Raw genomic sequence first — 22,454 nt, forward strand, 5'->3', positions numbered from 1 at the left:
TATTGAACCTAAGACCAACATCACTAGTATCGCGAGTGTCCAACCGCGGCGGTTGATTGTCGAGTCGGTAGTATCCATACTCGTGTTAACAGACCGTATCTTCGTTATAACACAATGATGGCCAACTCCAAGGGAAGCCTATCAAACGCCCACAACCCAGTTCCTGACTCTTCTCCGACAAATATATACACTTCATTAATTTCGTACTAGCTCTGTCAATATCGCTTGTTATGATAATTGCTTATCAGGTTATATTTATCTTTACATATAAACATTATTTATTTACATTATTTATTTACATTACCTATTCCCGGCACTATGCAAATCGGAATATATAACTGCCCTTAGCTACACTTGTACAACAAAATTTAACTAGGACGTTACCCCACGTCGAGTGTCGTATTGTAGGTGATTTCGTCCCTGTCACATTCTTCGACCTCCATTTGCAGCGGTCTGTGTCCAATAATAAATAAACAATTTAAGATCTCTTTGACCTTGTCAATCGGCACGTCATTCGGAAGACCTTTCTTGTTGCATCTACTCATGATTGTGCGATACGGTTTTCCCCATGGGTCCATTTCTAAGATCTCGCAGAATCCGGCCCAAGCTCTCTTTTTGCTACCAGCTATTTCTTTCTTCAACTGACTCCTTATCTCCTTATAGGCGCTGATAGGAACATCAATCCCGCTGGCCACCTTCTTCCTCGCTCTAGTTACTCTTCTTAAAACTTTATGAGCTTTATGAGTCTCATTCCACCAATGTTTGCTGTACTTCCTATTCGCCGTACAGATCACCTTCTTCAGCATCTTGTCACATGTTTCCACCATACATTTCTGTAAAAGCTCTGCTATGTCCGCGTCGTCCGTAGTATTAAAATTCTCTACGTTAGCGATCTCATCAAATTTCGTTAAAAATATGTCGGGTGCAAGACTCTTCGTCACATATTTAAAAAATTTGGTTCGATCACTTACGGTCCTCGTTTTAAAAGTATGAAATATATATAAGTGGATCGATGCTGTGAAAGCATTTAAAACCTTACTCCTTACGTTGAGGTCGTTAACTTTGTTTGTTGCACTGATTATGTCAGGGCAACTCGTCCTTCCGTTCCTATAAAACGTATATTTATCGTCCAGCCTTATAGGGAACGCACTGTAATCGCACAGGGTTTCCATGAAAATTCTTCCTCACTCATCTGTGGTTTCTCCTCCCCAGCAAGTGGACTCAGCGTTAAAGTCGCCAGCCACAATCAATTTCTTGTTTCTGTTTACACCATTCCTTATCTCCGATGCAAGCTTATTTATGTACATCATGTATTCCTCTATCTTGATTTTGGGGGTGCAATAACCACTGACACAGAGGATATCACCTACACCAGTACCCACTAGTCTGTCCTTCCTGTACAGAAGCGTTTCATCCGGTGCTCGACCATTGAATTGCGTGACCCAAATCGAAGCATCACCCTTATTATCATTATACCAGTAAGGTAGCTGCCTGTACGGTTCGGATATTATTGCCACATCCGGTGTAGCCTCGATCGCGCTTTGGCACATTAGATCCTGCGCCATCCTACATCTATATTCAAATTAATCTGGAGAATTTTTATCTCCTCCCTTGTCTACCTTGTCGTAACATTTTCCCGTAACTGGAGCATGCTAGGGACCCCGTCACATGGTCAAATCTAATACCTGTCTCCTTGCTGCATTTCGCACAGCACGATAAATGTGGACATCCTGCTATTGTGTGGTCTCTTCCTCCATACTTCCTGCATACCTCCTTTCCTGGGCTTACAGCCTTACACTTATTTGCAGTATGCTACCGACACCTTGTCTTGTAAAGGCGTCGCTCGTACCTTATCGCTCGTACCTTATCGCCAATAAGCTTGTTTATCTTATTACAGCGACTTTCATCTTGGCGCCAGCCCTCATTTCTATCAGATGTCCCCGGCTCTTGTTCTACGAATACCCGAGCTTTCCTTAAGAACATCCTTCGCCACCATGAGATCTTTACACACCTGTAGCCATTCCTTGCCCTCTCCTACTTTAATAAGGATGGCCTCCGGCCTTCTACGAACTCTCTGCATCTTCGGCCCTCGATTCTCGGTAGGCGGCGGCGGCGGTGGTCCGCGGTCCTCTTTGTCATTTCCTATCTTTTCTTTTATCCTTCGTTTCTCTCTCCTGCCCATTTGGATCGTCCACTCGTCTGCGGATTCGCAGGCTTCAGCATATCTGGTATCCATAGCACTCCTCTTCTTTGAACCGTATACCTCTGCATAAGAAGTATCGCTTCTTCTTATTCTCATATTGCTCTCTTTTTCATTAACTTCCAGCGGGAAGACCATCTTCCTTTTATTTCTGGATTCTGAGGACATTCCTCTTCTATTGTCCCCATTTCCTCTTCCTGTCTCCTCTATCAGAGGGGAGGTTTGTGTAGAGACCTCTACCCCCTCAGGTCTCTCCACTCTTCTCTTACCTCTCCTTCCTTTCTTATTTAAGGTCGTCATAAGCTTGTCTCAGTCTTCATCCGTCTTCCTTGAGCCGCGGAAGCAAGCTCTTGAATTTTTGGATCCTTCTTGGAGATGAGGTGTAATCTTCTTACTGCATTCTTCGGATTCTCGTAAGCTCCCCTCATGAGTTCTACTATCTCTTCGAACTCGGCAGGCTTGACTATAACACACTCCTCCGCCTTTTGTTCCGGGGTTTTCTCGACACTCCTTGCAGTTTTCGGCGCCGATTTCATTTGCGCCTCTCTCAGTCTTTTCAATTTTCCTGAAATCGGCGTGGCGCTACAGCTGCTTACCGACATGGGAACATCCCCTTCGGAAACGCTACCCTCAGCTGATTCACTCGTTGATTTCGCGGCGATACTGGACCACGTTACCATTGAAGTATTTTCTTTACTTTTAACTCCTCTCATTACGGGAGTCAGGAAACCATCTCTTCCTGTTGCAACCGCCATCACTCTCGGTAGCACCCTACCGCTACTTATATTCTGGGTGCCCAGGTCCTTCTTTTTCATCGCCTCTCTGATGTTCTCGCTAAACTCAAGGAGTTTTGTATTCATCTTGGGTGATCGAGAACTTCCTTTACTTTCTCCTCTCCTCTTTGCGCTGCCACTCGCGACTTCCCCGTCGCTCTCATTGCAGCTATAATGGTCCTCGGTCGTATTTACCGAACGAGAGGTAGCGCCGGGACACACCCTCCTCTCGTCGTTTGCCCAGTCGCTCAATGACCGTCGGATCGGGCCTGGTGCACCACTCGATGTCCCGACGGGGCCTGGGAGCTCCGAAACCCCCTGCGCCGTAAATTTGTTATCAATAATTGACTTGTCCATAGTAATATTTTAGGTACATAGTCCGTGAATATAGCCGTAGTCGTCATCAGCCTTGCTCAAAAACCGTCCAAATATATCCTATCATAAACCAAAAACTCGCCAAGTCGTCAACGAAGCCAACCGTAATATACATGTTAATAAATAATATATAGGTACATAAATAACCTCAATTACATATAGCTATAATGTGTTAGAACTAAATAATATTAAAAATTATAAAACTATAATCTTCATTTCATCAAACTGAACGCCTGTCGTTCTAATAATAGACCTAATGATGCGTGCGTAAATCGCTACATATATAAATAAATAATAAAATAATAAAATAAATGACGATGATAACAAAACTAAATAATAATAAATAAAACAACATACAATAATAAATAAATGAATAACTAAATAAATAAATAAATAATAACTAATAATAAATAACAAAATAATAAATAATAAATAATAAATAAATAAATAAATAATTAAAAGAATGCACCTAACAATTGCATTCTCCAACCTACTAGTCGCCACGCAACTCAAATAAAATCTCCACGTTACGCAGCACACCATCACTTATTTATTTACAAAGAGAGTTCGGCTCGAGTAATAAAATAATTAAAATGAAATAAAATAAGATGATGTATAAATAGAACTCTGGTCGACCCGACTTTATTCCTTCATAATAGGAACTTACGTTGAGCCGACCGTACATACTCTCGAGCGATGTCCGTAAGGTGGCGACGACACGCATCGACGCAGCGAACCACCTCACCTGCGCATCGCTTCACGCCAACGCATGTGTAACGTCAATTCACATCAGAGACCAGGCCACACACCACGGACAGGATGGCACCCAGATGTCTGCATATCCTTGGCGCGCACCCTCAATAGTCTTAAGTGCCCACCAGGGGGCCTTGGCATTTTTATAGTTAAGGTCCTTCGGACCAAGCGAGTATTTCCTGTCTTAAATTTCCCTTTACGTTTATTGTCTACCACGTGTTAGCTTAGAAAGTTGGTTTCCTCCACATCTGGTATGTTCCGTTGGCAACTTTCTCGCGAGGGCGGCTAAAACCCTTCCTGGTCCACCAACCGTCCTATTATCCAATCGGAGATGGTGTCTACTGCCCTCACTTCCTTAACCAAAATTGTCATCAACAAATCCGATAGTCCCGTGTCCTTAGACACACCCACCCCTAGCTTTCCTCAGACACAGTATCGTCAGTAAAACTTCACTTATTCTGTATCCTTAGAATAGTCAACATATCTATGTCGGTCTCTACCCTTATAAGTCGCGTTCTTAATGTATTGTTGTAACTAAGTCTTACATAACGTGGTTGGAGTGAATTGTGATTCATGCTAATTCAGTGCGTGTTACATTGTGATTGGTGAATTCACAATAAAGGTTGATTAAAACAAAGTTAATTGTTGTGTTACGACTCAAATATATTTTATTTCCACCAACCAACCCTAAAAATTACGTGACACATGCGTCCTAATGCCACCCATCACGCAAATGGCGTCCATTCTACACACGTGCGTGGCTTTATAGTAAAACTATTTCGCATATTTACCGCTTCACAAAGTGACGTGCCATTGCGAGTGTTATAATAACTCCACAATAATTTGAAAAACAAATCTTACTCACATATTCGCCCAAACCTGCAATCTCTACGGCGAATAGGGAAGCGTTTCCAGGAAGTGCACGTGTGTGTTGGTATTTAGCGAATATTATTACTAAAATCCCATTATCGCTTATGCATTACCCGCAACGCGTGAATATCTTACGTTACACGTTACTCAGTGTGCTGTTAGTTTTATAATGACAAAGCGAAATACCCTCCGTAACCCGAGCAAATAGTGAGAAAAATGATGACAACAGAGTCGAACGCGACATGGTGCGTATATTCTAATACTCTCCTAGACCTTATTATTTCAATTAACATAAATAAACTAAGAATAGTACTTACAGGTCTCCGCATAACCTCCTACAGCCACTGCATTGCGTGACACGTCCCACTTCTCCATCAGAGATATAAAATACTGCACCACCTCACGCCCGCCAGCAACTGTCCATTTAATAATCATTCAAATCAGCACAGATATCACTTATAATAAACCTCCTGTGTAAGCATTTGCAGTGAGTACCCAGCTTTCATTGCAGAGATTTTTACCCTTTGCTAACTCACATAAGCTTTCTACGCAATCATCGACTAGTTTGTCACTGCCTCTAAAGTAAGTACATCCCTCATATATAATTATAAGTGAGCAGGAGGTAAATATACACATAAATATCTATTTGTCAGAATGACATATAGTCACTATACCTAACTCATCGCTATATAATAAAATAGCGTAATCTAAAGATAAACTAAACTACAGTACTATGTCGATGACCAATTACTAGATAAACTAAGTAAGTAAGCAAGTAATATAATCCCCTTCACTAAAAACTCATTCGATACCTATTTACAGGCATCAAAACCGGCTTCGCCTGATGCTAAGCCATCATCCATTTATCACTACCTCGTAGAAGTAAGTACGTCCTCATATATACATACAAAGTAAGATATATAACACATAACTATCTATTGTCAGAATGACACATAATCACTATACCGTGCTCCCCAATCTAACCCCAACCTTTTTTTTTCTACACGGTTGTCTCCCTGACGCTTGGTAAAGGGTGCACTCGGGGTCTCTTGCGAAGTTCTACCAGGGTGCCCTCTGTCGTCTGTCTCCTCTGTTTATGTTTAAGGGAGGCTGCCTTGTGTGCTTCGGTCATCCAGTTCCCCAGGGGCCATCACTTCAGAGGCGAAAAATGGCTTCGGCGCGTCTCCGTCAACACCTCACGGAGCGGTCACCCACCTTGGACCGACCCGTGACCGCTGCTGCTTAACTTTCGTGATCAGCCGGGGACGAGTATATCCACCGCGGCTAATGAACGTTGTGTCACGTCCCGCGCTACGCACGTGCCGTAACGAGAAGACGGAAAACCGCAATATACAAATAACGCGAGCGACAATTCGAATATCCAAAACGAACACACGATACAACGAAAATGGAAATTGTTTAAATAAAAGTTTAATTAAATGTAGTCATATATAGAGAAATAGTATACGAGGGCAAATAAGAGATGATAAAGTTAACATAGGTACTCTAACGAAATAGTAAATATAAAGAATACAACATAACCATAATAATTTCATAATTCGACTAAGAATAAACTATGAAGAACCAATTAACCAAAAGTGACTCGCAAATTAATTAATAAATCACGACATAATACTATATTCAATCAGGATAACCTACAATTCGACAATTTAATCAAATCTCGTAATAACTTCATGAATAATTCAAAGGAAAGGAAAAAGGAATGGAACGATAGGAATACACACCTTTATAACAAACAGGAAATATCAAGCAATTTAATATACAGCAAATATGGACATACAAAACCACAATAAACAAAATATATCTTATATACAACCAGATATAAAATATATAAAACACCTAGACATATTAACACTCTTCAATAAACCAGGCACTATTGTCAGAGTCCACACACGAAACGTCAAGATTAAAGTAAAAGGGATTCCACGAACAATACACTCGAAAAAGTTAAAACTAACACAATCGAAACAGACCACAAGAACGATTTCAAGAGACAACGTAGTACGGTAGTATATGGAACAACACTGCTTGTCGAATACTGCAGATAGTGGTAACCTAAAAGGGAAAAGGAAAATTACTATGCGTGCTCTAACTATTACTTAAATGTGTATAAATGTATAAAATGTGTAATTCAATAAAATAATTACAAAACAGTGGAAGTGGAAAATTCCTCGTGAACAACTACTCATCGTAGAAGGAAGTGTATATGCGAAGACAGGTTATCTGTCCATATCCGTAGAACATAATCTGCGACAGCCAGCTGAAACAAATGTAGGAATTAACTTTAATTGTTTCGATACAAAACATAATATTACTAAATGTTTATAACAATATTGTGCCTAACTCAAAGGAAGTGTGACAGTGCTTATCAAATCATGCAGATAGTAGAAATGTAAAAGAAAGAGGAAAATTATTATGTGTGTGTTCTAACCATCATTTAATTACACAACATGTTAATTCAATAAAATAATTAAAAGCAGTGAAAGTTAAAAGCACCTAGTGCATAATTAATCATCGTAGAAGAAAACGTACATGCAGGAATTTCGCAGAAACAAGTTGTGGACCCACTCCGTAGAACATAGTATACGACTGTCAACAGAAACGAATGAGTGAACTAACCTCAATGGCCTTAATATATATGGAGGAGAATAATACTATTAAAGACTTGCAATAATATTTCAATTAAACTAAATGAAGCACGATAACAATCAATAATTGATGCTCGGCAACAGACTTACAGTTCGCTAATGGAAAATAAAACCAAAAGATCAAGAAAATTAGTGACATTATAACAAAATAACTCAGCGTTGACACAGCGGTCTTTAATAAGAAGAAATAAAATCAATTAATAAATGCAGGAAGAGTTAAGAAATAACTAAGATAGGTTAAGTGAGTGACAACGATAATTCACTATTAACATCAAAGTAGTCTATGCAGGGATCAACGCAGTTATGAGAAACCAACTACCAAATTGGAGTAAATGTGTACAAAGAATTGAAGTTGATACTACTGGAATGGTCAAGAAGACGTGATAAAATTGGAAAGTCAGAAATTAGTAACATTATAACAAACAATTCAACACCGACGGAATGGTCTTAGCAAACAAGAAAAGGTACCTTATAAGTTAACGAGATTTGTATGCAACCAATCATCGTAGAAGGAAGTGTGCATCTAGGAACTCCACGAGAATTGGCTACGAATCCAACTTTGCAAAACATAATATACGACGGCATGAAGATATCGAAGGTAATAAATACCGAGGTAACCAATCATAACCTAAAAAGGGCAAGAATGTTGTAAACCATCTTGGAATAGAAATTAATAATAATAAGAAACTCGTTACTCACATCGGAAGATATACATTAAAACCGACGCAATTACAAGAAGCCTACTATCAAACTTAAGTGAATACTTACGGAATACTGAACCGGATACTACCGAAACAGTCAAGACGGCAACAGGAAACTGGATAATCAAGCAAAAATTTGCGACACCATAACAAAATAATTCAACACTAACAAAGCGGTCTTGGCAAACAAGATAGTGGACGGACTATTTTACTATACAGATATTTACAAAATATAGTGTTTTATATATATCTATATATATATACTTACAATTCTAGGATAAGTAGAAGTAGTCTTGATAAGTGTTAGACATGTAACGAAGAACCAGAAGATACCAAACGCGCATCATGTAACCGTTCCAAGTAAAGGACTCAGCGATGAAGGATTAGAATTGTAGAACCTATAAACAATAAAGATTTTAACTAGCAATGTATAAGATTAGGTCCTAAATTCTATGTAAAGGCTGCAAATTACACGCACAAGGTAACGACAACTTCATAACAAAGAAACAGAAAAAAGCCAATAATATAGGAATAGGTTATGAATTAATCAAAACTGATTAACTGAGTATCAACGACAAACGCGATTAAGATAAAAAATTATTATATTGTACTAAGTTAATATAGCATAATTGTATTAATTCTGGCGTAGAGAAATAAGGTTATGTTACGCAGTAGAACTGGTAATAACAAACTATGCACATATTACTATCAAATTAATTAAGCGAACACTCTATAAAAATAAACCACTCGAAACACAACAATAAAACAGTGCTATTGATAAATTATAAAATTTAACAATAACACAATCCACATGCTATTATATTAAAATAACACACTATGCGCATATTAGTATTAAATTAATTAAGCGAACACTCTATAAAAATAAATTACTCAAAACACACCAATAAAACAGTGCTATTGATAAATTATAAAATTTAACAATAACACATGCCACATGCTATCATATTAAAATAACACACTATGCACATATTAGTATTATAATGATTACACAAACAATACTATTGTCATTTAAAAATTCTAACTACACTAAAATAGAGGAAAATAAGGGACGGACGAATAATTATTTCAGTATTAAACAAATTAAGGACGCCTCACCTTTACTGGAGACACTCACGAGCGGTCATCTTGGACTGTTATGATAGCTCTTACACGTGCGCATCGGAATACATGCAATAATTGCGCACATTAAATAAATGCAAATAATATTATTCCCACTGCAATTATACGTCAACTATTAAAATAAAGTCACAAATAATTAACGGATAAATAATAGATTTCACATTAATGAAATGTCACTGTATACTGGGAGCATTCACGGGCGGCCATTTTGGATAATCAACACGTGCATATAGTAGCCTTTATGCGTTACAAAACAAATCATATTTTCAGCGAGGGAATAAATATTTAATAAATGATAATAAAATGAAAGATCATAACAAAGAAAGAATAAATAATGATCAATACAACGTAACGCAAGAATATTGGAAATTGATAGAAACCAGCCGTGAAAAACAAACCATGAAATAATATATTAAGCTTACTATTATAAAAAAAAAAAAATGATATTTTAACGCATAAGAAGACTCGGCAAATACTAAGTTGCCACGCGCCTTGAACGATTCACTGGCATCAGCAAGGAAGTTACCAGATAATCGCAGATGCAACTTCAGCAAGGACAAGTTGGCACGCGCCTGTGTCACGACCGGCATACTTCAAATCCGACGGACTGACGATAGAGATAAAGATGTGGCGGCACTCGGCGACAATGTATATCGCTGAAGTGCCTAATGAACCATCAACATCCCAACGGTCCTTCCACCGAAGGTTCTAGAAGAAAGAGCACGTGGCAACGATCGCGGACGCCTAGCAAATGCATGGACGGTGGGGATGTTGAGGGATGACAAAAGAAAGTAATCGGATCCGATCGAAAGTAAAATCATAAGAGTCAGTCTTAGAAAGTCACGCCTAGAGTTCGGAAGTAGATTGTAAAGTGTATTGATATTAGAAAAAAAATAAAGTTTTCTTTTTTTATTTTTTACCTCAAATTCCTTTTTTATTTTGTTATTTTACGTGACACCTGCCACGTTCCACTGGCATCAGTAAGGAAGTTCTGGGAAACATCGCAGACGTAACATCAGCAAAATACGAGCTACTACGATACCTACATTTTATCACGCACCTTGCATGTCCCTAATACCCAACGAAATACAAGAAATTAAGAAGAGGAAACTTCAGCAGCATCTACGTGTCTCAAGGATATGAGAAATTAGGAATAGCGTAAATAAAATAATCAAGAAGATGAAACTTCAGCATAATCCGCGAAAGTAGACAGTTACAAAATTCCTAATTTGTCACGTAGCAATGCTGTGATTCCCATAGAGATGATCCATCACGTGACAATTAGGATATTATAAATAAGCGGGAATAACATAGAGTAGAAGAGTCCTTATTCAAAATTCAGACCATTCACATCGTCACTCTGTCCGTCGAAATCGAATATTAGAAAAGTTAAATAGTTTCAAAGAGTCTTCATTCAAAATTCAAATCGTACACATCGCCACTCTGTCCGTCGAAATCGGATATTAAAAAGGGTTTCAAAAAATCATCATTCGAATTAAGCATTCGTATTGTCACTTCATCTGCGGAATCAAAGTTAATTGTCAAAATTTGACACATCACCAAGCCATATATACCGCCGATCGACTTTACATCTAATCAAGGTAGGAAATTTGAAATTGTATATCCTCTTCTCTTTTAACTTACAGTCGAACAAAGTTGTCTCTGAACAAAAGCACCCGTCGGCAGCTATAGTTGACAGATAAAACTATCAAGCACACAATTTACGTAGATTTCATCCGAACGTCTTGAATTCAAATAAACGTTCTTGGCCAAGATTTAATAAATTGTCTGGAATAAAACAACTTTATCAAATTTCGATCTATTTCGTTTACAATTGTTCGCTGTATCAACCAGTGATTACGGTGTTTTCAACGCAAAGGACATCTATGGTTTTTCGTTTTCCTCTTCCCATCGTTAGCAGATTGCTCATCCTTGGGCGAGGCCTACGAAGCCATACTGATTGTCCACAGTGAACCCAGTTGCCAATTAAAATAATCATTTTTCGCTTACGACTCCACTAGTTGCCAAGAACGACTTATATTTTCTAAATTGTTAAATCTAAATGATTATTCGCTGTGTTAAATCTGGGTTGACGGTGTTTTCAATTATCGAAAACACTTATCGATTTTCGCATTCCTCCTCCCATCGTTGGCAAATATCGCCCGTCTTTGGGCAAGGCTTGCGAAATCGCACAAGTCGCACACAGAGAGTGATATTCATTTCATCTTGATCATATCAGATGACAAAAACAAGAAAGAATCGAAAAGATAAAAGTCACCTCAGCAAGAAGCGAGCCGAACGTTGGTACAAACGATTAATTGCTGCAGAAGTTAAAAGGGAAGAAAAGAGGCGCCGAGAAGAGTTAGAATTAAATCGCGAAGATTTTGTACCGAGTTTTTCGCCCTCGAGTTCACTTATTTCCGAACATTGCGAGACGCATTCCTTCCAATCTCGATCGCCATCGCCTACATCTTACGATAGCGTTTGTCATAAACCGTATTATGTTAATCACCCGAACCAGTAGAAATTAGTTTTCGCCATTAATCCTATCACAATAAGTAAATCTTATCGAACATTTCTGAAACCCTATCCGACCAGTAGCTCGAACATTCACTATATCTATATACATACTTACTATATACTACCGTATAATACATCTATATTTGTATCAGATGATGCTTATAACCGACATTGTAATACCTTTAATCGACAAAAATCGAATAAATTATAACATATTTACATTAATATAACTCAATCGGACGAAATAAATATATTTGTCAATATCAATTGTCTATTCCGAATAACTTTAATCCTCTCCCATGCCAGTACTCCTGCGCATAGCAGGTTAGCCGAAAAGTGGAATTCATTTGCCAGTTGCATTAAACGTTAGTTAGCGCTACCCATTATACGTAAATTACCAGATAAAACTCTTACGAAGTTCAGGAAATACGCGACAGACGAATGTACAAAGATTTGTCTTCCTACAGCCAAGAACGTGCTACAGATGCACTTCCAGACTGGGAATTCAATCTAGTTACCAAAGACACTATAGACGAACAATACCCATCACACACTAATACTCTTAACTTGTAGAGAAACAATAATAATAGTAATAATAAAAAAAAATTTTTTGAAATAGTCCTTAGACTATTTTTGGTGGCAGCAACTACCGTATTAATGAGAAATCTAAATCAATATTTCATACACAATAATATCATTTCAATATTTCCCTTCCGATTAAACTCAATTCAAACAGAAAATAAATTCAATAAAATTAAAATTTAAAATTTTGTTGTTTGCATGTACGTTTCCTTTGTCACGTAATTTTTGGGTTGGTCGATGAAAATAAAATATAGTTGAGTCGTAACACAACTATTTACTTGGTTTTAATCAACCTTTATTATGAATTCAGCAATCACAATGTAACACGCACTGAATTAACATAAATCACAATTCACTCCAACCACGTTATGTAAGACTTAGTTACAACAATACATTAAGTACGCGACTTATAAGAGTAGAGACCGACATAGATATGTTGACTATTCTAAGGATACAGAATAAGTGAAGTTTTACTGACGATACTGTGTCTGAGGAAAGCTAGGGGTGGGTGTGTCTAAGGACACGGGACTATCGGATTTGTTGATGACAATTTTGGTTAAGGAAGTGAGGGCAGTAGACACCATCTCCGATTGGATAATAGGACGGTTGGTGGACCAGGAAGGGTTTTAGCCGCCCTCGCGAGAAAGTTGCCAACGGAACATACCAGATGTGGAGGAAACCAACTTTCTAAGCTAACACGTGGTAGACAATAAACGTAAAGGGAAATTTAAGACAGGAAATACTCGCTTGGTCTGAAGGACCTTAACTATAAAAATGCCAAGGCCCCCTGGTGGGCACTCAAGACTATTGAGGGTGCGCGCCAAGGATATGCAGACATCTGGGTGCCATCCTGTCCGTGGTGTGTGGCCTGGTCTCTGATGTGAATTGACGTTACACCTTCTACGATAATTAATTGTGCACTAGGTGCTTTTAACTTTCACTGCTTTTAATTATTTTATTGAATTAACATGTTGTGTAATTAAATGATGGTTAGAACACACACATAATAATTTTCCTCTTTCTTTTACATTTCTACTATCTGCATGATTTGATAAGCACTGTCACACTTCCTTTGAGTTAGGCACAATATTGTTATAAACATTTAGTAATATTATGTTTTGTATCGAAACAATTAAAGTTAATTCCTACATTTGTTTCAGCTGGCTGTCGCAGATTATGTTCTACGGATATGGACAGATAACCTGTCTTCGCATATACACTTCCTTCTACGATGAGTAGTTGTTCACGAGGAATTTTCCACTTCCACTGTTTTGTAATTATTTTATTGAATTACACATTTTATACATTTATACACATTTAAGTAATAGTTAGAGCACGCATAGTAATTTTCCTTTTCCCTTTTAGGTTACCACTATCTGCAGTATTCGACAAGCAGTGTTGTTCCATATACTACCGTACTACGTTGTCTCTTGAAATCGTTCTTGTGGTCTGTTTCGATTGTGTTAGTTTTAACTTTTTCGAGTGTATTGTTCGTGGAATCCCTTTTACTTTAATCTTGACGTTTCGTGTGTGGACTCTGACAATAGTGCCTGGTTTATTGAAGAGTGTTAATATGTCTAGGTGTTTTATATATTTTATATCTGGTTGTATATAAGATATATTTTGTTTATTGTGGTTTTGTATGTCCATATTTGCTGTATATTAAATTGCTTGATATTTCCTGTTTGTTATAAAGGTGTGTATTCCTATCGTTCCATTCCTTTTTCCTTTCCTTTGAATTATTCATGAAGTTATTACGAGATTTGATTAAATTGTCGAATTGTAGGTTATCCTGATTGAATATAGTATTATGTCGTGATTTATTAATTAATTTGCGAGTCACTTTTGGTTAATTGGTTCTTCATAGTTTATTCTTAGTCGAATTATGAAATTATTATGGTTATGTTGTACTCTTTATATTTACTATTTCGTTAGAGTACCTATGTTAACTTTATCATCTCTTATTTGCCCTCGTATACTATTTCTCTATATATGACTACATTTAATTAAACTTTTATTTAAACAATTTCCATTTTCGTTGTATCGTGTGTTCGTTTTGGATATTCGAATTGTCGCTCGCGTTATTTGTATATTGCGGTTTTCCGTCTTCTCGTTACGGCACGTGCGTAGCGCGGGACGTGACAGTCGAAACAACCCCAACAGCTCGCAAATCGCGATGATTTCGTCGATTTTGACGAAAAATAGCCGTCATTTCCTTCCCGCTGGAGATATTACGACGTTTAAGCGCTCTTTTCATTTCGTCTTACACGCCAAATGCAATGGACGCCCGTTTGAGGGTCGAAACAAGCCCAAAAACTCGCAAATCGCGATGATTTCGACGATTTTGACGAAAACTAGCCGTCATTTCCTACCCGTTGGAGATATTTCGACGTTTAAGCGCCCTTTTCACTCCGTCGTACACGCCAAATGTAATGGACGCCCGTTTCAGCGTCGAAACTATTGCAACACCTCGCAAATCGCGATGATTTCGTCGATTTTGACGAAAAATAGCCGTAATTTCCATCCCGCTGGAGATATTTCGACGTTTAAGCGCTCTTTTCACTCCGTCTTACACGCCAAACGTAATAGACGCCCGTTTCAGCGTCGAAGCAAGCAAAAAACTCGCAAATCGCGAAGATTTCGATTTTTTGGACGATAAATGGCCGTAACTTCCTTCCCGTTGGAGATATTTCGACGTTTAAGTGCTCGTTGAACTCCATTTCACAGTGCTAATGCAATGCACAACCATTTAAGCGTCGAAACAAGCAAAATATCTCGCAAATCGCGAAAATTTCGATTTTTTGGACGAAAAATAGCCGTAACTTCCTTCCCGTTGGAGACATATCCACGTTTAAGCGCTCGTTGAACTCCATTTTACACTGCAAATGTAATGCACCACCGTTTAAGCTTCGAAACAATCAAAATAGCTCGCAAATCGCGATGATTTCGTCGATTTTGTAGAAAACTAACTGTCATTTCCTTCCCGTTGGAGATATTTCGACGTTTAAGCGCTCGTTGAACTCCATTTTACTGTCACGTCCCGCGCTCCGCACACGCCGTAACAAGAACAAGAAAACCATTCTATACAAAACGCGCGAATAAAGATTTGAATGCACAAACGAACACACGGCGCTACGAAACTAAAGGAAGGATTAACAAAACGAGGGCGACTAATAAATCCAACCAGTATAAATAAAATAAATAAAACCAGCTAATGGATTGAACGAGTTACGAACCAAACAAATAAACCGAGAAATAAGAATAACTACAAAAGGGGAAATAATTGAAACGCCAGAAATACATGTATACATAAATATATTTTAATCAATCAACTTGGAGAGTTACAAATAAGTATAAACATATATGCTAGACATGTAATAAACTAGTAAATATTAGAGACAGTGCTTCCAATACTATATTAACAATTTATGAAATATAAGTATATATGAAGTCAAAAACTAATAGTCTAACGAATACATAAAACATACAATATTGTATTATTAAAGAAATAAAAGTTACATTGTCAGAAACATATATATATGTGTGCGCATTCTGTCAAACAGATACATACTTAAAACTAGCCTACATTCCGGTAAAGAGTTATAAAATAAAAACGACATTACGAAACATGCATGTCTATATATAAATATATATGTCGGAGACGAAAGGAAAGCCGAAGCCCTTCCTTGGAAATTTTGGGAACATCCTCTAGTACCTTAGCCTAGATTTTATTATAGTTGTAATTGTTTAAGATTTGTAATAAGCGAGATTGGGTTCGAGGTGACAATCGGTCGCTGAACGTAGCCACGGTCACGGGATGGATGTTTTATCTAACGGAGGTCTGGAGTGGTTGTATGTGTTTTCCGAGAAGTGTGGTTGTGGCGGCATGCGGCCTCGAGAGCGGGCCGAGCCACGTGTGATGTTGCCTCGGAGGTGCCGATGCAATGGGACATACATTGTATTTAGTAACCAAAACTCCAGGCAGAAACTGCCTAGCAACGGCGTTTGGAACTCTCTCGATGCTTCCAACGAGTGTGCCTAGCAACGGCGTTTGGAACCTTCTCGATGCTTCCAAACGGGGATAGAAAACAAAATGCAATCGTACAGGGAGAAAAATCTCCACGAGGCTGGCATTCTTGCGATTGCCTTGGAGAGTGATACATCGAGCGTTTTCGAGGATCGCATTTGCGTCTAAGTTAGTTTCGCTTAGTAAGGAGTTATCCCGGTGACCGTGGATTCGTTTGAACTCAAACATTGCTAATAGTATTATTTAATTTAATTATTCGTAGATCGTATTATTTATTAGGCTTAGTGTTTGTTAGACTTATTATTAGTTGTACTTATTATTTGTTAAGCTTAGTGATAGACCTGTATATACGTGTAAATAAAATCTCGGCTTTGTGAAACGATGGCTAGTCCACATGAAGAGTCGTCGCGCGCCCACAATTCGAATCCTGATCCGACATATATAATCTATATTCTATACCACTATTAATGTGTGCGCATTCTACATTATTAATTCAAATCAATAATTTAAGATACATACTTAAAACTAACCTACATGCCGGTAAAGAATTATAAAATAAGAACTACATTACGAAACATGCATGTCTCTATATAAACATATAAATAATCTATTTTCTAAACTAAAGTACTACTAATAATCTATAAAAGAAATAGAACACACAACGCAACACTTGGGACTAAGCGACAACCTGTCGATAGGCCAAACGCTCAAAATAATTAACACCGCAACGACCTGAGGAATTGCATACAGAAATTCTATCATCAAACACAAATTGTAAACACACATTAAACGCACAATAATCTAGAAACAAAACCTTCAATACTATGTTGTCACAATACAAGATATATATGTATATATGAAATCAAATGATTGACACATAACCTCAAATACACAACACTATATCACTAAAGAATCTGAATGAAAATCACTTTGCCAGAAATATATACATATATACGTGTGCATGTGCGTGTTCTATCTTATTAAAAGAAATTAATATAAAATAAATAATTAACATTTCATTTCGTATGAACACTATATGGGCAAGAGAGATATGCATATAAATACGTATATATATATATGTGTGTGTGTGTGTGTGTGTGTGTGTGTGTGTGTGTGTGCATATGTTTTATATTATCGAATACTCTATAAAATAAACTACTCGAAACAATAAATAACGCAATCGAAGAATCACAAAACATTAGCCATACTGAAGTGACACGCAACATAAACATATATATATATATATGTCGGAGAAGCAGTGGGGATAGGGTTGTCGGTGTTTGAGGAGTCTTCATTGAAGGTAGCCATCGTTGCGGTGTAGCGAAGATACGATTTATTGACACAGGTATGAATAACACAGGTTTGACAATCTATCACGGCGGTGAGACGTCCGCGACACTAGTGACAGTGATCTCAGGTTCAATAACGAATCCGCGGTCAACGGGATGACAGATAGGCGTTCTCGCTGAATCTAAGTCTGACTCGTAAACGATAATTGCTGAGCGTAAAGACGTTACTCTTTAGTCGACGGGAGCGCGTCAAAGAATGCGCGTCCCGTCCCGATGATTCCACAGAGGAAAACTATACTGGGGTGTGTCTCAGGACACAAGATCATCGGATTCGTCGAGGAAAGCCTTCGTTTAGGAAGTAAGGGAAATTGACGTTGCTGCTAATTGGTCAATCTCCATATCGGTGGTTAGAAAAAGATGCTAGCCGCCCTCGAGGGAAAGTTGCTAGTGGGAGACGCCGTTCGTTGAAAAATATGTCTCCCCTATCTTCCCGTAGTTGGGACAAAGACTGTTTGTCTGTTTGAAGGACTTTAGTTAACTAAACCTTAAGATTTATTACGGGCCCTCGGGCTAGCCGAACATGTACTGCGGAGACGCATCGACATCTGGTAATCATCTTACTCGAAGAATAGGGTCTGCGTGTGGCGAGCCACGGGACAGAAACCGTTGGAATGTTTACTGTCACGTGTCGCCACGAATATTTCTTTTAAGGAGAGCTATAGAATTATTCCATATGTTTGTTGGGCAAAGCGTTCATCCCTTGACCGCGGCTACGTTGGGCGACAGACTGTCGCCTCGAGCCAAAGCTCACCGTCACTAATCTCGAACAATTACAATCGGATTGAATAACTACAATAGTTTAGTTACAGTTATAGTAGACTTTAGATTGCAATGTTGCGGGGCTATCCGAAGGTTCCGGTGTCCTTTCATCTCCGACATATACGTATATTCACACGCATAATACTATTGTCACTTTAAAACAATATTAATAAATAAATGTTCTAATTGCGGTAGAATAAGGAAAAACGAGCGACAGACGAAAAATTACTTCGATATCAAACAAAACTAAAGACCCGTCACTATAACTTTACTGATGACATTTATGAGCAGCCATGTTAGATTTACACGCATCATGGCGACAGGAATATTAGGGAATAATGGAAGTCAGGCGCGAGAAACAAATCATCAAAACACATTGTTAACACTTTTCTTTAATAAATTCTATGCGCAACTACAAATGTAAAAAAAAAATATATATATATATATATATAATTAATTAAAAAGGGGGGAAATATAAAATTAAATAAAATACACATATATTTAACAAACATAAAATAGATAACCTAACACTATCACATTCAAAATATATATATATATATATATATATATATATATATTGAACACAAAACAAAATATATCAAAAAATTAATAATAATAAGGAACATCAAACAGCGAACCAACGAAATTGAAGCAGCTACACTAAATCAAAATCGAAGCAAGGAGCTCCGGGATAAAGTTCGCTGAACTCACGCATACACCAATAGCGCACAACAGGGGAAATTCCCTTTCTCCCAGAAGCATGGTGACGAAGATGTGCCTCCAAAACCTCTTCGGGAATTTCATTCGCAAAACGAACTTTCACGCAACGATCGGTATCAACGATTTCAACCAGAGGGGGTTCCCTCTCCAATACGACGGTCTCTGCATCGAAGAAATTCTCGTCGAAAGTAACCGAATCGTCAAAGCCGAATTTCGACACGGCCTCGGCACCAATGTTGAATAGTTCCTCCAACCACTCTGATACTCGTGGTTTATCACAGGGCCGCATGCGTTTGATGGATCCTCCCGAGTCGCCCATGGGTTCTTCGGAATCCCTCTTTCGCTTGGGCTGAGAACAACACAGTATATTCTAAATAAAACGAAACAGAACGAATCAAGCAGACTAAAAACAAGACTAAATACGTACCAGGGAAGTCTGGAAAGGAATCTCTGATGGAAATGCCTCCGCAAACATTGTCCGAACGTCGATCACCGAAGCCCAGGGGAACAACAAAAAGGGAAAAAACATTAAGATCACAAAACAACCATAATATGGGAATATCCAAACTTACGAAAAATAACTCAACGAAGGAGGTCCTTGTTGTGGGAGAGCAGCGGAGTTGCGCGTGTTGCCCGAGCAAACATTGAAATGATAATGATGCTGCAGCCACCAGCCCTTCCACGCGCCGAAGAAACACCGGTAATTCCCACGGTACAGCACGTGGAAGTTTCTCGCGGAACGGACTAGATCAGCGTGGAATGCTTCAAATCTCCTAGACGCTAGCTCAGCGGAAACACAGGACTGATAGAAACTAAGTCGAAATACGGAATTTACATTTTGTCACGTACGATTCCAAGAAGCCCAAACTGCAACATCCCGATTCCCACGGAAGCGTACCCCCAGCGGACCACCACCCCGTGGGGGATGGCATTATAAATAAGCGTAGCAACATAGCGCAGCGTTCATTAGTTTGTTCATAATTCTTGCGATCGTTTGTTATTACGGCTCATTATTCTTTGCGTTCATCACTGCGTTTAGAAATTTTGTATTGTATTTTGCGTTTCGGGGTCTTTAGTTTTTCGGTAAAGAAAAGAGAGTCGCGACTAAGGAGAAAGAAAATTTTATCTTTGAAGTCCTCATTTCATCGTTTAGACACAAACGCGCATTGTAATTGCGGTATTAATCCAGTTAGTAAATTGCTCAGTCTGTATTAAAATAGATAAATAAAGTAAGAGTTGATAATAAACTATATTCGAGTTCAAATAATAAACCCAACAAAAACTACGACGACAACCGGAGCGGCTGAGGTAATGGCACCAGACAGCACCTACTCCTCAAGGTAAGAAAATTAATTTTGAAAATTTCCTTCTTCTCTGATAATCTCGTTGCCCTCGAGAATTGAATTAGAACTTCCTGTCATTGATCTCGTTTTATTTTCGTGAACGGTTTTGAAGATAGAATCATTGTTTAAACTTTAAACAAAGGAGTTGTCCGCTGTGTCGGCTTGTGCGAACGGTGTTTTCAGCTACTGAAACATCCGCTGATCTTCGCATTCCTCCTCCCACTGTTGGTAAAATATTACCCGTCTTTGGGCAAGGCTTGCGAAATCACACAAGTCCCGCACAGAAAGGACTATTAAATACATCGTCGGAATCGATCGAAAATTAAGAACAATACCGGCATTGCTATTAACCGATATTCTTGCCATCATTGCATGCGACTGTAAGAGAGAAATAACAGAACAATTTCCCTTCGAAAATTTAACCAAAAGATCGTTCGCTGCGTTGGCTTGTGCAAACGGTGTTTTCGATTATCGAAAACAGCCATCGATCTTTGCATTCCTCCTCCCACTGTTGGTAAAATATTACCCGTCTTTGGGCAAGGCTTGCGAAATCACACGAGTTCCACGCAGAGAGGATCGTTAGAATCATCCTCGATTATTAAACTCAAAAGGCAAGAAAATCGTGGTAACAGAATCCATCGTAGTAAATGAATTGAGTTTCGGTTCTAACGGCAAACTACTACAGCGAAATTAAAAGAGAAGAAGAAGTCAAACGTAAAAATAAATTTATATAAAACAACGAAAAATCTTACGTTCCTATCCAATCCAGCAACGCTAAAATATAAATATCCAGCTAATAAAATATATATACAATAACCTAAGCAATTCTACGTCGAAATAAAAATCCGTTCAACGAGGAAAAATATTCATTGTACCCAGCTTTAATCCTCTCCCGTGCTAGTATCCCTGCGCATAGCAGGTTAGCCGAAAAGTGAAATTCATTTACCAGTTGCATTAAGCGTCAGTTAACGCTACCCATTAAACGTAAAAGAAAATAATAAAAGTAAAATATTTTGAAATAGTCCTTAGACTATTTCTGGTGGCAGCAACTACCGTATTAATTAGAAATCTAAATCAGTATTAAATACACAGAAATATCATTTCAATTTATTTCCCTTCAGATTAAATACAAACTCAAACTATAAAAAAAAAAATTTTTCAGTAAAATTTAAACTTAGGATTTGATCGATTTAAACAAACAAATTAATACGTAACATTTAGAGTAGTAAATTTTTGGTGGTAGCGGTGGGATACGCTCCACGGAGGATTAAAGTTGGTTTAAACGATTCGCTCCAGAAAGGATTAAAGTTGTTACGATTATCGATAAAATATATACCTAAGAAATAATGTCGACTAAATTAGAATCGTTGGACAAAGACACGATCTTGATGTTATCGGAAAAACTTAAAGCATGGGATGCGAATTTTCGCGACATGAGTACAACAATGAATAAATTACAAGACGATGTGCGTTCACTGAAAATAAAAAAAGAAAGCAAGACACCCGTATCATCGCCGATAATTTCCCAAGCGATAATACCGATAGAAGTTAATCCCCAATCAATTAAGTTAAAAGATGCCATAGAGACAGTACCAGTGTTCGACGGACATCGACCCTCGGTATTTCGATTTTTAAAAGCATGCGAGCGCGCACGAAACATGGTTCCTAAGCAT

General features: G+C 38.2%; 2 protein-coding genes and 3 long non-coding RNA genes across 7 annotated transcripts; 2 read left to right on the forward strand and 3 right to left on the reverse strand.

Annotated features, from left to right (window-relative positions):
• Positions 1–380: 380 nt before the first annotated feature.
• Positions 381–1,565, reverse strand: LOC117215426. The gene is made up of 2 exons (XM_033461807.1): positions 1,189–1,565; positions 381–1,107 (listed from the first exon to the last, which is right to left on the reverse strand). The coding sequence occupies exons 1-2, from the start codon at positions 1,563–1,565 to the stop codon at positions 381–383; spliced, it is 1,104 nt and encodes a 367-aa protein (XP_033317698.1).
• Positions 1,566–4,513: 2,948 nt separating this feature from the next.
• Positions 4,514–6,481, forward strand: LOC117215428. The gene is made up of 3 exons (XR_004489114.1): positions 4,514–5,216; positions 5,291–5,458; positions 5,794–6,481. It is a non-coding gene; the product is annotated as an uncharacterized LOC117215428 (long non-coding RNA).
• Positions 6,482–6,717: 236 nt separating this feature from the next.
• On the reverse strand, positions 6,718–12,547 carry LOC117215427. Of its 3 annotated transcripts, XR_004489113.1 has the most exons (7): positions 10,440–12,547; positions 9,458–10,053; positions 8,610–8,739; positions 8,340–8,457; positions 7,525–8,268; positions 7,140–7,252; positions 6,718–7,047 (listed from the first exon to the last, which is right to left on the reverse strand). It is a non-coding gene; the product is annotated as an uncharacterized LOC117215427 (long non-coding RNA). The 3 variants fall into 3 exon arrangements; XR_004489111.1 differs by having other exon boundaries at positions 7,525–8,457; positions 10,440–12,546; XR_004489112.1 differs by having other exon boundaries at positions 8,109–8,457; positions 10,440–12,541.
• A 945-nt stretch (positions 12,548–13,492) lies between these two features.
• On the forward strand, positions 13,493–14,414 carry LOC117215431. Its single transcript, XR_004489115.1, has 2 exons — positions 13,493–13,856; positions 13,949–14,414. It is a non-coding gene; the product is annotated as an uncharacterized LOC117215431 (long non-coding RNA).
• Positions 14,415–19,319: 4,905 nt separating this feature from the next.
• Positions 19,320–20,543, reverse strand: LOC117215429. The gene is made up of 3 exons (XM_033461809.1): positions 20,011–20,543; positions 19,866–19,937; positions 19,320–19,787 (listed from the first exon to the last, which is right to left on the reverse strand). Exons 2-3 carry the CDS (start codon positions 19,911–19,913, stop codon positions 19,374–19,376), a joined length of 462 nt encoding a protein of 153 aa, XP_033317700.1. The 5' UTR covers positions 19,914–19,937; positions 20,011–20,543; the 3' UTR covers positions 19,320–19,373.
• Positions 20,544–22,454: the final 1,911 nt, after the last annotated feature.

The sequence above is a fragment of the Bombus bifarius genome, unplaced genomic scaffold (genome assembly GCF_011952205.1).
Source record: "Bombus bifarius isolate JDL3187 unplaced genomic scaffold, Bbif_JDL3187 scf7180000009610_frag, whole genome shotgun sequence".
In the NCBI taxonomy this organism is placed as follows: domain Eukaryota; kingdom Metazoa; phylum Arthropoda; class Insecta; order Hymenoptera; family Apidae; genus Bombus; species Bombus bifarius.